Below are 13,088 nucleotides of genomic sequence, written 5' to 3'. Positions count from 1 at the left end.
GGATAGAGATTAGGTTTACACCATGCTGATATTCAAGTTTGTAAAACCATTGCTCTGAACTGACTGACTCACTTTACCTGAATTTCATCCAGATATTGGACCAGTTCATAGTTCTTTTTAGATAACTGTGATCTGTAGTCATTGTCTTCCCCTCTCCTTGACAGAAGTGATTCCTTTTGTGAATCTATCTGCTTCTGGTAGTCAATAATGTCCTGACGAAGCTGCTCATTCTGAGGTTAGAGCAAACGCAGTAGTCATCATTAAAATACTAGCCAGAACCAAAAGAAACACAACAGGCCAATACTACTGAGAACGACGAAGAGCTACCCTTTAACTAAAGCTCCCAGACATATGTCTAAGTTCCCAAGGGCTCACTACCCTTACCACCTCACCTTTTTCTTTAGACGTTTGTTCTTCAGTAAAGGACAGGAAAAGGATAATCAGAAATGAAAAAGGCAACACATAATTAAAACTAACATTTAAGTTTTAAAGAAAACAGGAATAAAGAAATTTTCTAAGATAACTGAATATATTTTTTAAAATAGCCAAAAAAAAATTAAAATTTATTTAATATGAACCAAAAGAAAGAACATTTGGACTAGGTTAAAAGGAAACTGTAGATAAAATAATTAAAAGGAGAGAACATGATAGATGGGAATTGGAGGAGGAACAGAGATGGGAAAATGATGTGATCATATTTTAATTAAAATATTTTTTGTGACAAGACAAAATTATTACTTAGCACATATACAAAAATAACAATACAACTTAAAAGACTTTTTTCGAAACAAAATTATGAGCATGCTACAGAAAGAGTCCTAAAAAAAGAAATGTATTCAAATGCTCAATTAGCTGATTAGGAAGCATAGCCATGTAAAAGAAACAAGATGGACCTACACAGATCCAAGAAAGGGATAAATGACCCAAGGGCCTCCCATTTGGTTGACTTTGTTATTCCCTGAGACAAAGTCATCATAACATCAGCTAGTATGATTATCATCAGTTACACAGATTACATTCCGGTTAAAATACAAATTTCACTGAACCTTTCAGACAGGTAAGTCTTTGTTGAACCACCACACATACTGAAGTTTTCTACTAACCTCTCTTCTTAATTTGCTGTTTTCATTTTCCGCCTCCTCATTTCGAAGAGCCAACTAAAGTAATAAAAAATAATAATAATAATAAAAATAAGATAAAACTCAAAGTTCATTCGATCTAAATCCCATATTAGCTTCTTGATTTAGATTCTAAATCTTTTCCAATAAAGTAGAGAACATTTAACTACTAAAGACTTCATATCACACTAGGACACAAATAAGAAATAGTTTTAAACTAAGGATTTTAAAAAATACAAAAAAAGGCTTAATTTTAATAAATAAAAAAATTATTTATATATATGAAAAGCAAACTAAAGGTTAAAAAAGACAAACATCTAATAGTTATATCGCCCAATATTTTAAATGTTTAAGATCATTCTGGCTTTCCTTATGCCAAGGAAAAACAGTCTTTGCTCTTCATAGACCTGAAATACCTTGAAAATGGCAGTACAGAGACTAGTTAATTGAAGCAATATGATATCCGATTGGCCTGGGTTTATATCTTTTGATTTTCAATTCCTACTTAAGAATGAAAAAGCCATTTACTATCTCTTAAATTCATTTCATCTCCTCTGGTGACATGAGAAATATGATGTATATAAGTCCTTAACGTGATACTCAATGAACAGAACAGCAGAAAATGTCAAATGTTCTTTTCTTCACCTAAAAGAGTTCATTTGTGGCAGTTTCTTTTTCTTCTGGACAGAAGAAAAAAAATATGACCAATATTTTTTACTTTTTATTGCCCAGTCTCATAAAACATCCTTTTGATGGCCTTTCACTTATCTGGTTTCTGCCTTACTCAAGCAAAAAAATCCAATCACAATAGCATGCAACAAACTTAGAGAGTTCTCTAAGGAGGCATATGATGGTTCTTTAGACTCCAGGGGCAGCAGGTAGGAAATAAAAGATGCCATTGGGTTAGCAGAGGAACTCTAATCATAGATTAGATAAGACTACTGAATCAACATTACATTTCTTGAGCATCACAATTCTATTTTGGTTCTATAAGAGATTACTCACTTTTGGAGAACTATTTAAGTGTAAAGTATTATTATGTCTAAAATTAAGTCTTGAATGGCTCAACAAAGAAAAATGAGTGAAAAATGAAGAATTATGTGTCCAAAGATATGACAGAAATCTGAATTGATAAATATACATGAGAAGAATATGAATATTTATTGTTTTTCTAATAATCTTCATGAAAACATATTTTTCAAAATAAAATATTTAAAGAAAGCTTATAGTACCATGCAAGGCACAATGCAAATTTAGAAGTTTAATGGTGATTAAAATTATGACTACTGTTATTATCTAGTATTAACTGTCCAATCGGATTCTGAATTGGAAAGTTAAGAATTTAATACTCATCATTCAATGTTACTCCATTGTTTTCCTTTTGCTTCTCAAACTCTGCACTCTTGATAGCTTTCTTTAAGAGCACCTACTTCATTATTTTAGTAAGCATTTGTCAGAGATACATCTTACAATCATTGTTCTAGCTTCATTAATATCTGTATTAAAAACTAATATATTCTCATGATCTGTCCAGTGTCGACTGTGAATATGAGATTCAAACATCGCTTCTTTGAGTATGTCCACAAGAACCTCAAATTCAACTTTACAAAACTGAAATAATAATCTCAAACTTCCAAACTCCTTTGTGTTCCAAACAGCACCCTTATGTTTCCCCATGCCCATACCAAAAAAATAGACAGACTGCATTCCTCTCCCTCATCAATCATAGACCACAGCCAATTACATCTCTTCCTCTCAAGTATGCCTTCATCTCTTAATCCCATCAATTATGCCCTTAACAGGCCACCATTAGTACCTGTTGGAATTAATAATACAAACGCCCTTTCAATCCACTCTCCACAAAGCAGAGTAATCTTTAAAAGCACTGATCTGACCTATCCTGTGTTCAAACATTCCCTTCCAATTTTTTAGAAGAGTTCCTTAGGATCTGGCCTTTCCCAGAAGTTCCCAAGTAGCAAAGCTGGGAGGTAGGATAGGAGAGTGGTTATCAGCCCATTCTTGAGTGGATTGCTGCATTCAAATCTTTACTTATCCTTCACTAGCTGTGACCATAAGCACTTACTTACTCTTGTCTATATCCCTCATTTCTTCACTTGCACCGTATCAGAAATGATTCTTGTCTCACATATGGTAGGTATCAAATAAGGAATGATCAATCAATGCATACAAAGTATCTGACAAATGATGAAGGCTCCATCTTATCTACATTTCAGTCAAGTGAGTAATTGTAGTTCTTGCGTATTTCTTACTGAGTCTTAGTCAATGATGAGCCTTCTATCCAGAGAATTGTCTTCTTTGATACCATATACATTTTAATTTCTGTTGCCACGCTCACTTCTACTTCCAGACTCAGTTTATGCATTACATGCTGAACACCCAGACTGGTTTAAATAGCCCTCCACAGCGTATCTCAACCTACTCTTACATCCTGATGCACCCATAAAGTTTCATGTTATCCCTATGTTAATACTATAAATTGTGAGCATCTCTCAGAACTAGAACTTTGGTATTACCCAGCAAAGTTTTGGTTGTGCTGTAATAACCATAGATTAAAGGTGAAAAAAGCAAATTATACCCTAGCAGCTGAAGAAGTATAGGGCCATGTATTCACAGTTTCCAATTTTACTACATCAAAAGTCACTAATTCATATAAAACTCACCAAAATACATTGACAGTTAGAAAAATTACTTATTTATGAACATGAAATACATTTCTTCATACCAATGTTCAAGATCAAGTTACTTTTAGGTTATTCTAATGTCCTCAGAAAAACATGCCACAAAATTAAAGAATTATTTTCCAAGTTATATCATTAAAAGTAGGTAATTTCATTATATTTTTAAAATGGGATGTCACAATGAACACTGCTACAGCAATTAGCTAGGTGCACATTATCCCTCAACTATAACACATAACAACGAACTGGTATGAAAGGCAATTATAAAAAGTAAGATTCGCTATGGAGGATTATCGTAAATAATTGAGATAAATGTGTCTTACTTGTTCATTAACTTTCTTTTCTTTATCCAACTCTTTTTCCATATCCTCTAATTCTCTATCTTTTTGTTCCAATTGCTTTTCCAGTTGGCGAATTTCATCACGTAAAAACCGAGTATCACGTCCCCCTGCAGACTGCTGAGCCATCTGGAAGTCACAAGGCAAGGGTTAACTCTTCCACATATAAGCAATTCCTTTTCAAATGAATCAACAAACAAGAACTCAACTTTAAATTTTCCCATGCTTCAGCATCAGATCTTTAAAATCATAGACATGTAAACACCATTTTAAAAAGTTGGGTGGGTAGGGAGGAGGCCTTGGGGAAGGGGAAAAATATGATGAAAATATATTTAAATTTAAAATCATTTTATACAATAAAAAATAAAATTTAAAAAAACCTTGAACTTATTTAGGATTTAAATTATAAGTCAAGCGGCTGGAGAGATAGATGGCTCAGCAGTTAAGAACACTGGCTGCTGTTCCAGAGGTGCTGAGTTCAATTCCCAGCAACCTCATGGTGGCTCATAACCATCTATAGTGGGATCTGATGCCCTCTGCTGGCTTAAAGGCATACATGTAGAGAGAACACTTGCATAGATTAAATAAATAAATAAAAATCTTTTAAAAAAAAATTATAAGTAAAAAATTCATGAGCATTCCTGAACCAACAAAAGAACCATGAAAAGCCGAGCGGTAGTGGTGCATGCCTTTAATCCCAGCACTTGGGAGGCAGAGCCAGGCAGATCTCTGTGAGTTCGAGGCCAGCCTGGTCTACCAAGTGAGTTCCAGGAAAGGCACAAAGCTACACAGAGAAACCCTGTCTCGAAAAACCAAAAAAAAGAAAAAAAAAAAAAAGAAAAGAAAAATTGGTTGCAGGCTCTGTTACAGTCACCAAGACATAGATACAGACTAAACTGCCAAGGCTTTGAGACTAAGGCAGTGAATTACGAAGACTGCTCCTGAGTCTTAGAAACCACCTTGGTCCTCTTGATTTGCCTTTTCCTGGATATCACAAACTACCGAGAACAGACAGCACTGTGTATAGCAGAAACACTCTCTGTTGTGTCCACCACTGTCTAGTTCAGAAGCCATGTGTACAGCTGAATTGTGTCAAGTGCAACTCCAGAATTGAATTTTGAGTTTGATCAAATACAAATGTAGATAGTACTATGACCGGTTAGTACTACTCCACAAGAAAACCAAGACAGGCTCACTTTCAAACCTTCCTGACATTTCAATTCATTTTACTCCACATTCCTGTCAACTGGACCATGTCCCCAAAACCTGACTCATTAGCCACCTAACTTTGTCTCACACTGAACACTGCCCACACGTTTCTGCTACTTTCCTCTTATTCAAATGCTTCTCAGTCTTCTCTGCTCCAGGATGCTTTGCACTGTGTCCTCTAAAAGCATCTTCTGAAATACGTATTTGACATCTTGAGCTTTTGTTTTTTAACTACATCCTTCTTTATTTCCTTGCAACACTGCAAGTATGTTCTTTTTGGATACTGACTCTCTTGGAACTTTCTCAACAGGGAGCTGTTTGCTCTTTCAGGATCAAGAAAAGGTATTAGTATTCTCCTAGGTTTCCTCCATCCTGCCACCTCCAAGCTACAACTCATGCCGTTTTTCTACCATCCTCTCTATCTGCACTTCATTTGATTCTATAAGATATCTAGTTCTCCCACTCCAATATGCTTACAATATAAGCAAGCCCCCACTTTCCTACTCATGCTTACAAGTCCTTGGGAGCTAGGCTCAGTCTTCCATCAGAAATCAGCCTGAGCAATTTCCACAATCCCATAACTTTCACAGGAATTATTTTAATAACTGTAAATAACTATTTAAAAATAATTCATTTCTTGATTCACTGTGTTCTGCCACACATATGCCCATAACAGATCCTGTCCAAAGGAACATTTTCCTCAGCTGTTCTCTAGTACTTTCCCTTTTACAAACTCAAAGGACCCCTAGATCCTTGACTTTCTCTTTCCCTGTCTCCAACCTTCCCCTGGCCCAGCTCCAATGTGGACATCCTACCTATGCAGCTAAGATTTCATCATCAAAACTTCAACTACTTTCCTACCAAGACCTTCAACTGCCACACACACGCTTCAATTCTTTGTCAGCTATCTGGCTAAGTAACAGTACAGAACCGATTCACCTTCATCAATCATTTACTATAAAAATATGTACTAAAAGTACCTGACATTTTTCCAGGGGCTTCAAAGACAGCAGGAGATATGAACTAACTCATCCAAGTAGAGTTAGGTCAGAATAATGAGGACTAGCACTCCAATCTGACTATATCAGATGCCGAGTCTTCAGTCCTTTCCCCACGGTATTGCAGAGTTTAGCTGACATTCCGCAATCTTGACCTCACTGTCTTCCATTCTTCAGCCTTATGGATGACCTCATTTCCAGTCTCTCAGCCTCTAAGCGCCACACTCACAAGTAAGACAAGTTCTGCACACATCTCCTTTTCCCTCTCTCCTCCTTCCAAGGCTAATCTGTTTGTGTCTCGTCCCTTCTTACCTTTACAGAACCTCAATGTAGTTAGTTCCCACACTCCTTCACCTCAGCTACTCCCACTCTTTCTAGATGCTTTTCTGAACTGACAGCTCCATTCGAAAAACAACTGTTTATTTTATTCGATGCTTAATTCTTAGAAATCAAATCATAAAAACCGCATGCTGTACAATCAGCAAACTCTGAGCACAAAGTTCCCCTTGTATTTTTCAACCCAGTAATAGAAAAATTTCAAAATAACGTAATACAATGAATAACAATTACACTCAAGGAAATACAAAGGGACATACCTCCAGTTCATTTTCCAGTTTCATTACTTTCGTCTTTAGTTGATTTTCTATTACAAAAAAATACAAATGTTTCAATTGGTTAAATTGCCTGTAATCAGATTTTAAGTGAATGTCAATAACATAGTGTAAAATATATGCCAAATATATACACCAATATACCCAATCCATAGAACAGGCATTCTAGAATTGTCTTGACCTGAGTGAGTGAAGTCTTGAGTCAATGGGCAAAGCCTCAGAACTATGGCAGATAGCAGAGCCTTCCCTCCATCTGAGTGTGGATGTTGATAGCATGTGCAGAAACTGTCCACCACAGCTTTCTTCCCTGTGATGTTATGGTTCCCTACTGACTAGCTCAGTCTGCCTCCTTGTTCCACTGTATACCAGAAACCCTGCCTCCTAGCTTATTTGCAGGCAATCCCATGACTTCATGTTCCTCTGTACACAACCCGCCTGTCTTCAAGGGTACACAATAAAGACACTGAGCTCCTGGGGTGCTGCAGGTCCTCTGATGGAAAACCTGGTCCACCCGAACCCAGCTTTTCTCTGTGTCTTTGGGTTGTCTTTTTCATCCTCTAACCACCACTCAGGTCAGTCAGTCCCTAAAATGGTGCAAGGATGCAGCATCTTTCAATAGGAACTGAATGTGTATCCTGGAGAAATTAATTTTGTACTGACTACTAAGTAACGGAATCACAACAGTTGTTTTTTTTTCCCCAAGAGGTTTACCAAATTTTGCTTGTTCTTCTCCAGCCTTTTCAACTTCTTCCAAAGCTAACTCTACTTCCTGAGCTTTCATCTAAATACGAAAAGGGAGGAAAAGTCTGTATTATTAACACTGTAATATAAACAGTGAACACGCGAATTTTCTTTCATTTGCTTTCGAAGTCTTCAGGGTGTAAAATGGCTAACACACAGTCAGTAAATATTTGTTGAATTATAAATACTTAACCTATAAATTCTAGAGCAGCAAGGTTGTGAATCATCTCTGATTTTTTTCCTTTAAGTTTTATTTATATCCACTATTTTAAATGTTTTTCATTATCTTTTTTTCTATTCCAGAAAATGTTACTATTCTGGTACATAATTTTATTTATTAACTCCTTATTACAACTGGAGCTCCTCAGCTCCAATCCCCTTCAAGCTGCACTATACAGCACTTCTAATTTTGCCTTCTTAAGCACATTTCTGTATCTATCAATTATGATTCAAAAACCTTTATTCAATCCTAAACTGCTAATAACAAAAAAATGCAGCCTCAAACCCCTGGACAGTATATCCCAAATTACCAAGCTAGTATCTGTTTGTCTACAGCAACAAATACAGATTTTCTATATTCTACCCGAATGTAACGAGTAAGAACATATCCTTTCTTAGTATTTACTTATGAAGAATCTAGAATCATCTTACCATTTCACCATTAGCTTCTAGAGGAGACATTTCACATTTTTATTTGAACCCCTGGTTATATTTACGTTATTTTTTTAAATTACTTTTTCCCCTACACACACTTTAAGGATTTTCAGAACAGGAACTAGATTTGCTATGCATACTACAACCCACAGTTTTAGATCTACACTTAAAGAATTCATTTTTGAGGGGTGACACAGGCCTTCCAAATATTTCCACAAATATTAGTTTACATAGAAATAGAGTTTTGCATTCCCTCTACAGTTAGTCACATAGCTCCTGCATACAAACCTTCATTAGTGACTGAGTAATTCTGAATAGATGGATCACGTTGTCTTGATCTTCATCTTTTAGTTCATTCACTTCCACCTACGAAACCAAAAAACGGACCATTTAATACCCTGTACATAAACACAAGCCCTCTTCCAGCCGTAGCACTCAGTGATTTCAAAAAGCAATTTCAATTCATCACACTGTAAGTATCTGTGTACAAATTATTTAATGAGCACCTTGGATAAGGAAACCAATAAATTATCTGCCAACTCTTCTTGGCGTGGTAGGTCATCTGGATCTACTTTGATTAATTCTTTCCAGTTTATGTTAGGTGGCATCTTGAATTCTTTCCCCGTCTTTCAGCTCATACAACAAAACAGGCGGATTTCAGCATCTTCAAGGGAAAAAAAAAAAAAAATGGCACTGCAGTGTTTACATGATCATTCTAACTCTCTGGGTGTTGACAAGGAGCTTTGGCTCCTGAATCTGCAAAACAGAGGCAAGGACAAACATCCTGGAAAATTAGTCCACCTGGCACAGACTATCCGATAATGTACACGCCAGATTATTACTTCTTTGCTAAAACGAAGTCCTAAAGACCCCCGGAGTCCTCTCTTCCAAGTCCCCTACCATCAGTGAGGATATCAGCTCCCAGGATGTCTGGAAGTTTGAACTCATCCCCCGACTCTGAGAAGGGACGAGAGAGGTGGGTTTTTTTTGTTTGTTTGTTTTTGTTTTTGTTTTTTTAAGTGTACAAATAAATACTGAACTGGATGAAGTGTGGGAGGAACCAAACCGAATCAAGAAGGCTGAGGCAGGCACTGAGGACAGGAGGGGAGAAGGACAGGGTAGGCAGACTGCATACTGTCTCTCGGGATTAGGAACCTGTGAAAGACACTAAGCTGCTCCGGCTCGCAGGCATCCACCCACCTAAACCAAGCCTTGCAACCTGCGGCAGTCGCTCATCTATAGAGAACGCCACTGCGGGTTCGGCCGCCGCCCGGGGCCTCCTCTCCTCCAGGCGCTGTCCTCGCGCACTCCCGCTCCCGCCAACTCTTCCTCCTGAACGAGCCAAAGCGGCGGCCGCTGCTAGGCGACCCCACTCCCCGCCCAGCCAGGGCCGGAACTAGGCCACCGGATACGAGGGGCGACTACATTTCACGACGGTGGGAAAAGCTTTACGGCGCTCCATCCCCGACACGGCCCGAGTCTGGATGCGGGGAAAGTCATGGGGTGAGGACTCTACATCCCAGAGTGCAGTTCGGCCCTGCGGCTGTGCATGCTGGGACTGGAAGTCTCGGAGGAGGAGAACTGCGAGTTCTCCCGGCGTGCAATGCGGGTCGCTGCGGCCGCCCCGGAGAAGCTGGGGAAGGATCGGGAGGCGGGAGGCGCGGCGGCAGCTCAAGTGCGGCCACCCCGGGGCACCCGGGCGTGGCGGACTATGACAGTGTTTTCCGCGGAGTCCCTCTCCGGTCCACTGTCCCAGAGGCTTCCCTGAACCATCTCCTGGCGGACCCGCCCTCAGGTGAGGTCGGGGTCAGCGGCCGGGAGGAAATCCAGGGAGCGCTTGAGCTTCAGGGTAGCTCTAGCTTGGGGCCGAAGGGCCGGCAGGATCTTGCAGAGGTGGGGAAAGACTCCTCCCGCGGCTCAGGTGTGTGCTCGGGGCTCCCGGTAGGAAGTCAGAAAAGTTTCCAGCTGCCCTGGGCTCTAACCTGCTGGGGGAAAGTGGAGCTGGGGACCCCCCGAGTTCCCGATCGGGAGGGGGCCGGCTCTCGGCTCGCCCGCCCCCTGCAGCAGCTGGAGGTTCGTAGTGCTTATTAGGTTGTGAAGTGTGGAATGGAGGCCGAAGGTAGGAAGGGAGCCCTGCAGGAGAGAGAGAGGGGGCCATGCCAAGTTCAGGCGTTCTGCTGTCATTTGCTGGGTACCAATGGGGGGGCTCTGAGAAAGCGCCTTCTTGGGTGTTTGCCTTCTCACTCAGGCAACTTTTGTTCATTCCGTAGCTATTGTACACCAGCAGGTAACTTAGGAAGCTTGTAGGCTTCTGTCTGAAACAGTGTGTCTCATTTACACACACACACACACACACACACACACACACACACACAGTAATTAAAAGAAAAAAACGGTAGACAGAATTTACTTTTGAAAAAATTTCTGTACAAACCGTGTGGTTGAGAAAAACTAGAAATAGCTCACAATGATGGTATTTGAAACAAATACTAAGGTTCAGATTGGTAGGACTGATAACCATGTTTGCTTTTTCCAAATACTGTTCGGTTTCTGCATTATTCTTGATAGAGGTACAGCAGCAATATGAGTGCTTCTCCATCTAAGAGATGGGAGCTTGGAGAGGTTATGCGCTGTTTTCTCATTTAGTGTGAGGGACACATCACTAGGAACTAGTATTTGTGAAGTATGTGAAATAGTTGCACTTCAGTCTTACTGTTTTAAACTTTGACATTAGATTTTATATGTACTTTGCACATTTTGATTTTATAACTTTGTTTACTCGAGAATATGAATTCTTTTTCATGTTCATTTTGTCAAAAATCTTGAGATAAAACAGTATTTTTGAGCACACATACTATGGTGTTCACTGATTATTAATATTAAGAATTTGTTTTTAATCACAAAACCTTGATATTTGCTCTTGATTTTTTAATGCATACTTTATTTTCTATCACTCATTAACTAGTTTTGTGTTGTTTCTGTTGTTTTTGTACTGCTATTTCCTTCTCTTTCTTGTTCATATTTGTATTATTTGCATAGTCTATTGATAAAGAATAAGTTCAGAGAAGTAGTTAATAACTGACTAAGCTAAGACTTTAGATCTCAGTGACAATCATAACTAAAGTATAAGCTTTCTTAAATTCCATTCTCTAATTTGTCTTAACAGTATTTTGAGCTAATACACTGTGCTTGACCTAAGCATAAAGCAGAAAAGAAATTATTTTGTGATCCAGGTCTTTATCTATTGTACCTGTGAGTCAGGACATTTAACTGAAGTTCTGATTCTGCAGCTTGATATATAATTTTAAAATGACTAAGGTAGTTTTTCATCAGAATTCCTTTGTTTTTCAAATTTTCCCAAGAGCTAGTTGTATGCAAGAGTTTTGTAAATAGCCTTGTTGCAGGAGAGCTTGCCTAGACCTGTGTTCTGTCTAACCTGGGCTTGTATGAACAGTTTTATCTAACCAAAATCACTCTGTGAGAAAGCCTTGCCTTTAGTAATTGTTACCTCTGTTCTCTCTACCAATGGACTTAAATTCATTACCTGTCTATTGCTCACTTACTGCTCTAGTTTCCAAAGTAATGCATGAGCATAAGAAATTTATTAGCTAATGCCTATTATGGTAAAGGTGTTTTTCAAGATACTTTTCCAAAAGGAACTTGATGTTCAGGTAGAGGAATGCATGTATAACAAGCAGATACTTGTCTCTCTTTAGCATACGCCGACTAGAAGGCTAAGTATGATTCAGGGTAAACACAGACTTTGCATACAAAAGTTCTGTAGACTTCAAGATGGTAATAAATAGAGGAGGCTATAGAGAAGATCTGAATGATTTTGTTGATTTCCCAAGAAATAGAACTGTAAGGAATTAGCTTTGACCTATAGATTTGTCTTTCCCAAGTTTATCATTAGATTAGTACCCTAAGAACTTAATATAATTTTGTTGAAGAAATTGAATTTATATCTACAATATAGCTCATAAGTAACCTTTGATTACAGTTGGATTTTATGTGCATATATGCTGATATTTCTTTTTTGTAGGCAAACAAGTTGGGCATCCCATTTGCTTTATGCTGCATGCCCATGTATATATGCTAATACCCCCAATGAACCTTGTCTAATAAGGAGTACTGTGTAAGTACTTTTTCATCAACTCTATCCTGCAGGAAACCTTGAACAAAGGCATACCTGCACTCAGGACCTATACTAGGACTAATTCTCCCTTTCATGGTACAAACCTTTGGGAAGCCTTTAAAACCTGTTCTCCCAGCCCTTTTCTAACTACCCTGCATTTATTCCAGATCTCACTTCACTTGATAACATTGGTTTGTTTGTTTGTTTGTTTGTTTGTTTTAAGTAGCAGCAAAGATAGACATCATGGTACATGACTGTAATCCCAGACAGGATGCTGAAGTTAAATAGACTGGACTACATAGTAAGATCTTTTAACACACACACACACACACACACACACACACACACGCACATGCACACTCACACAAACAAAACATATTATATGATAACAAAGTACTCTACTACTAAACTACATTCCCTGCCCTTATATGGGGTTTTGTTCTTCAGAGAACCCTCAAACACCCATGAGTGTCTGAATATAGTAGTCAAGTAAGTAGCTTTTTGTTCTCCTTGTCTCTTTATTCTACCTTAAATTATTGAGAACAAAATTTGTGGGTGTGGGTGTGTGTGTGTGTGTGTGTGTGT

General features: G+C 38.5%; 2 protein-coding genes across 4 annotated transcripts in view; one reads left to right on the top strand and one right to left on the bottom strand.

Annotated features, from left to right (window-relative positions):
* The window catches only part of Cep290 (centrosomal protein 290), an 83,922-nt gene extending 74,093 nt beyond the window's left edge, over positions 1-9,829 (bottom strand). Inside the window, exons 1-8 of one of the 2 annotated variants that reach the window (XM_036169571.1) lie at positions 9,569-9,829; positions 8,875-9,032; positions 8,657-8,734; positions 7,685-7,754; positions 6,959-7,005; positions 4,141-4,284; positions 1,104-1,157; positions 78-230 (exon numbers count right to left, since the gene is read on the bottom strand). In XM_036169571.1, the coding sequence (XP_036025464.1) occupies positions 78-230; positions 1,104-1,157; positions 4,141-4,284; positions 6,959-7,005; positions 7,685-7,754; positions 8,657-8,734; positions 8,875-8,976 (648 nt within the window). In that variant the 5' untranslated portion in view covers positions 8,977-9,032; positions 9,569-9,829. The remainder of the gene's footprint in view (positions 1-77; positions 231-1,103; positions 1,158-4,140; positions 4,285-6,958; positions 7,006-7,684; positions 7,755-8,656; positions 8,735-8,874; positions 9,033-9,568) is intronic. The other variant, XM_036169569.1, reaches the window with a different exon arrangement.
* Positions 9,830-9,977: 148 nt separating this feature from the next.
* Tmtc3 (transmembrane O-mannosyltransferase targeting cadherins 3) overlaps positions 9,978-13,088 on the top strand; it is a 53,821-nt gene continuing 50,710 nt past the window's right edge. For both annotated transcript variants that reach the window (XM_036169850.1, XM_036169849.1), the window contains exon 1: positions 9,978-10,163. The gene's annotated coding sequence lies outside the window, so the exon portion shown is untranslated. The remainder of the gene's footprint in view (positions 10,164-13,088) is intronic.

Source organism: Onychomys torridus, chromosome 20 (assembly GCF_903995425.1).
Source record: "Onychomys torridus chromosome 20, mOncTor1.1, whole genome shotgun sequence".
In the NCBI taxonomy this organism is placed as follows: domain Eukaryota; kingdom Metazoa; phylum Chordata; class Mammalia; order Rodentia; family Cricetidae; genus Onychomys; species Onychomys torridus.
Note: the sequence above shows the minus strand (reverse complement) of the source record. Positions and strands in the feature narration are given on the sequence as shown.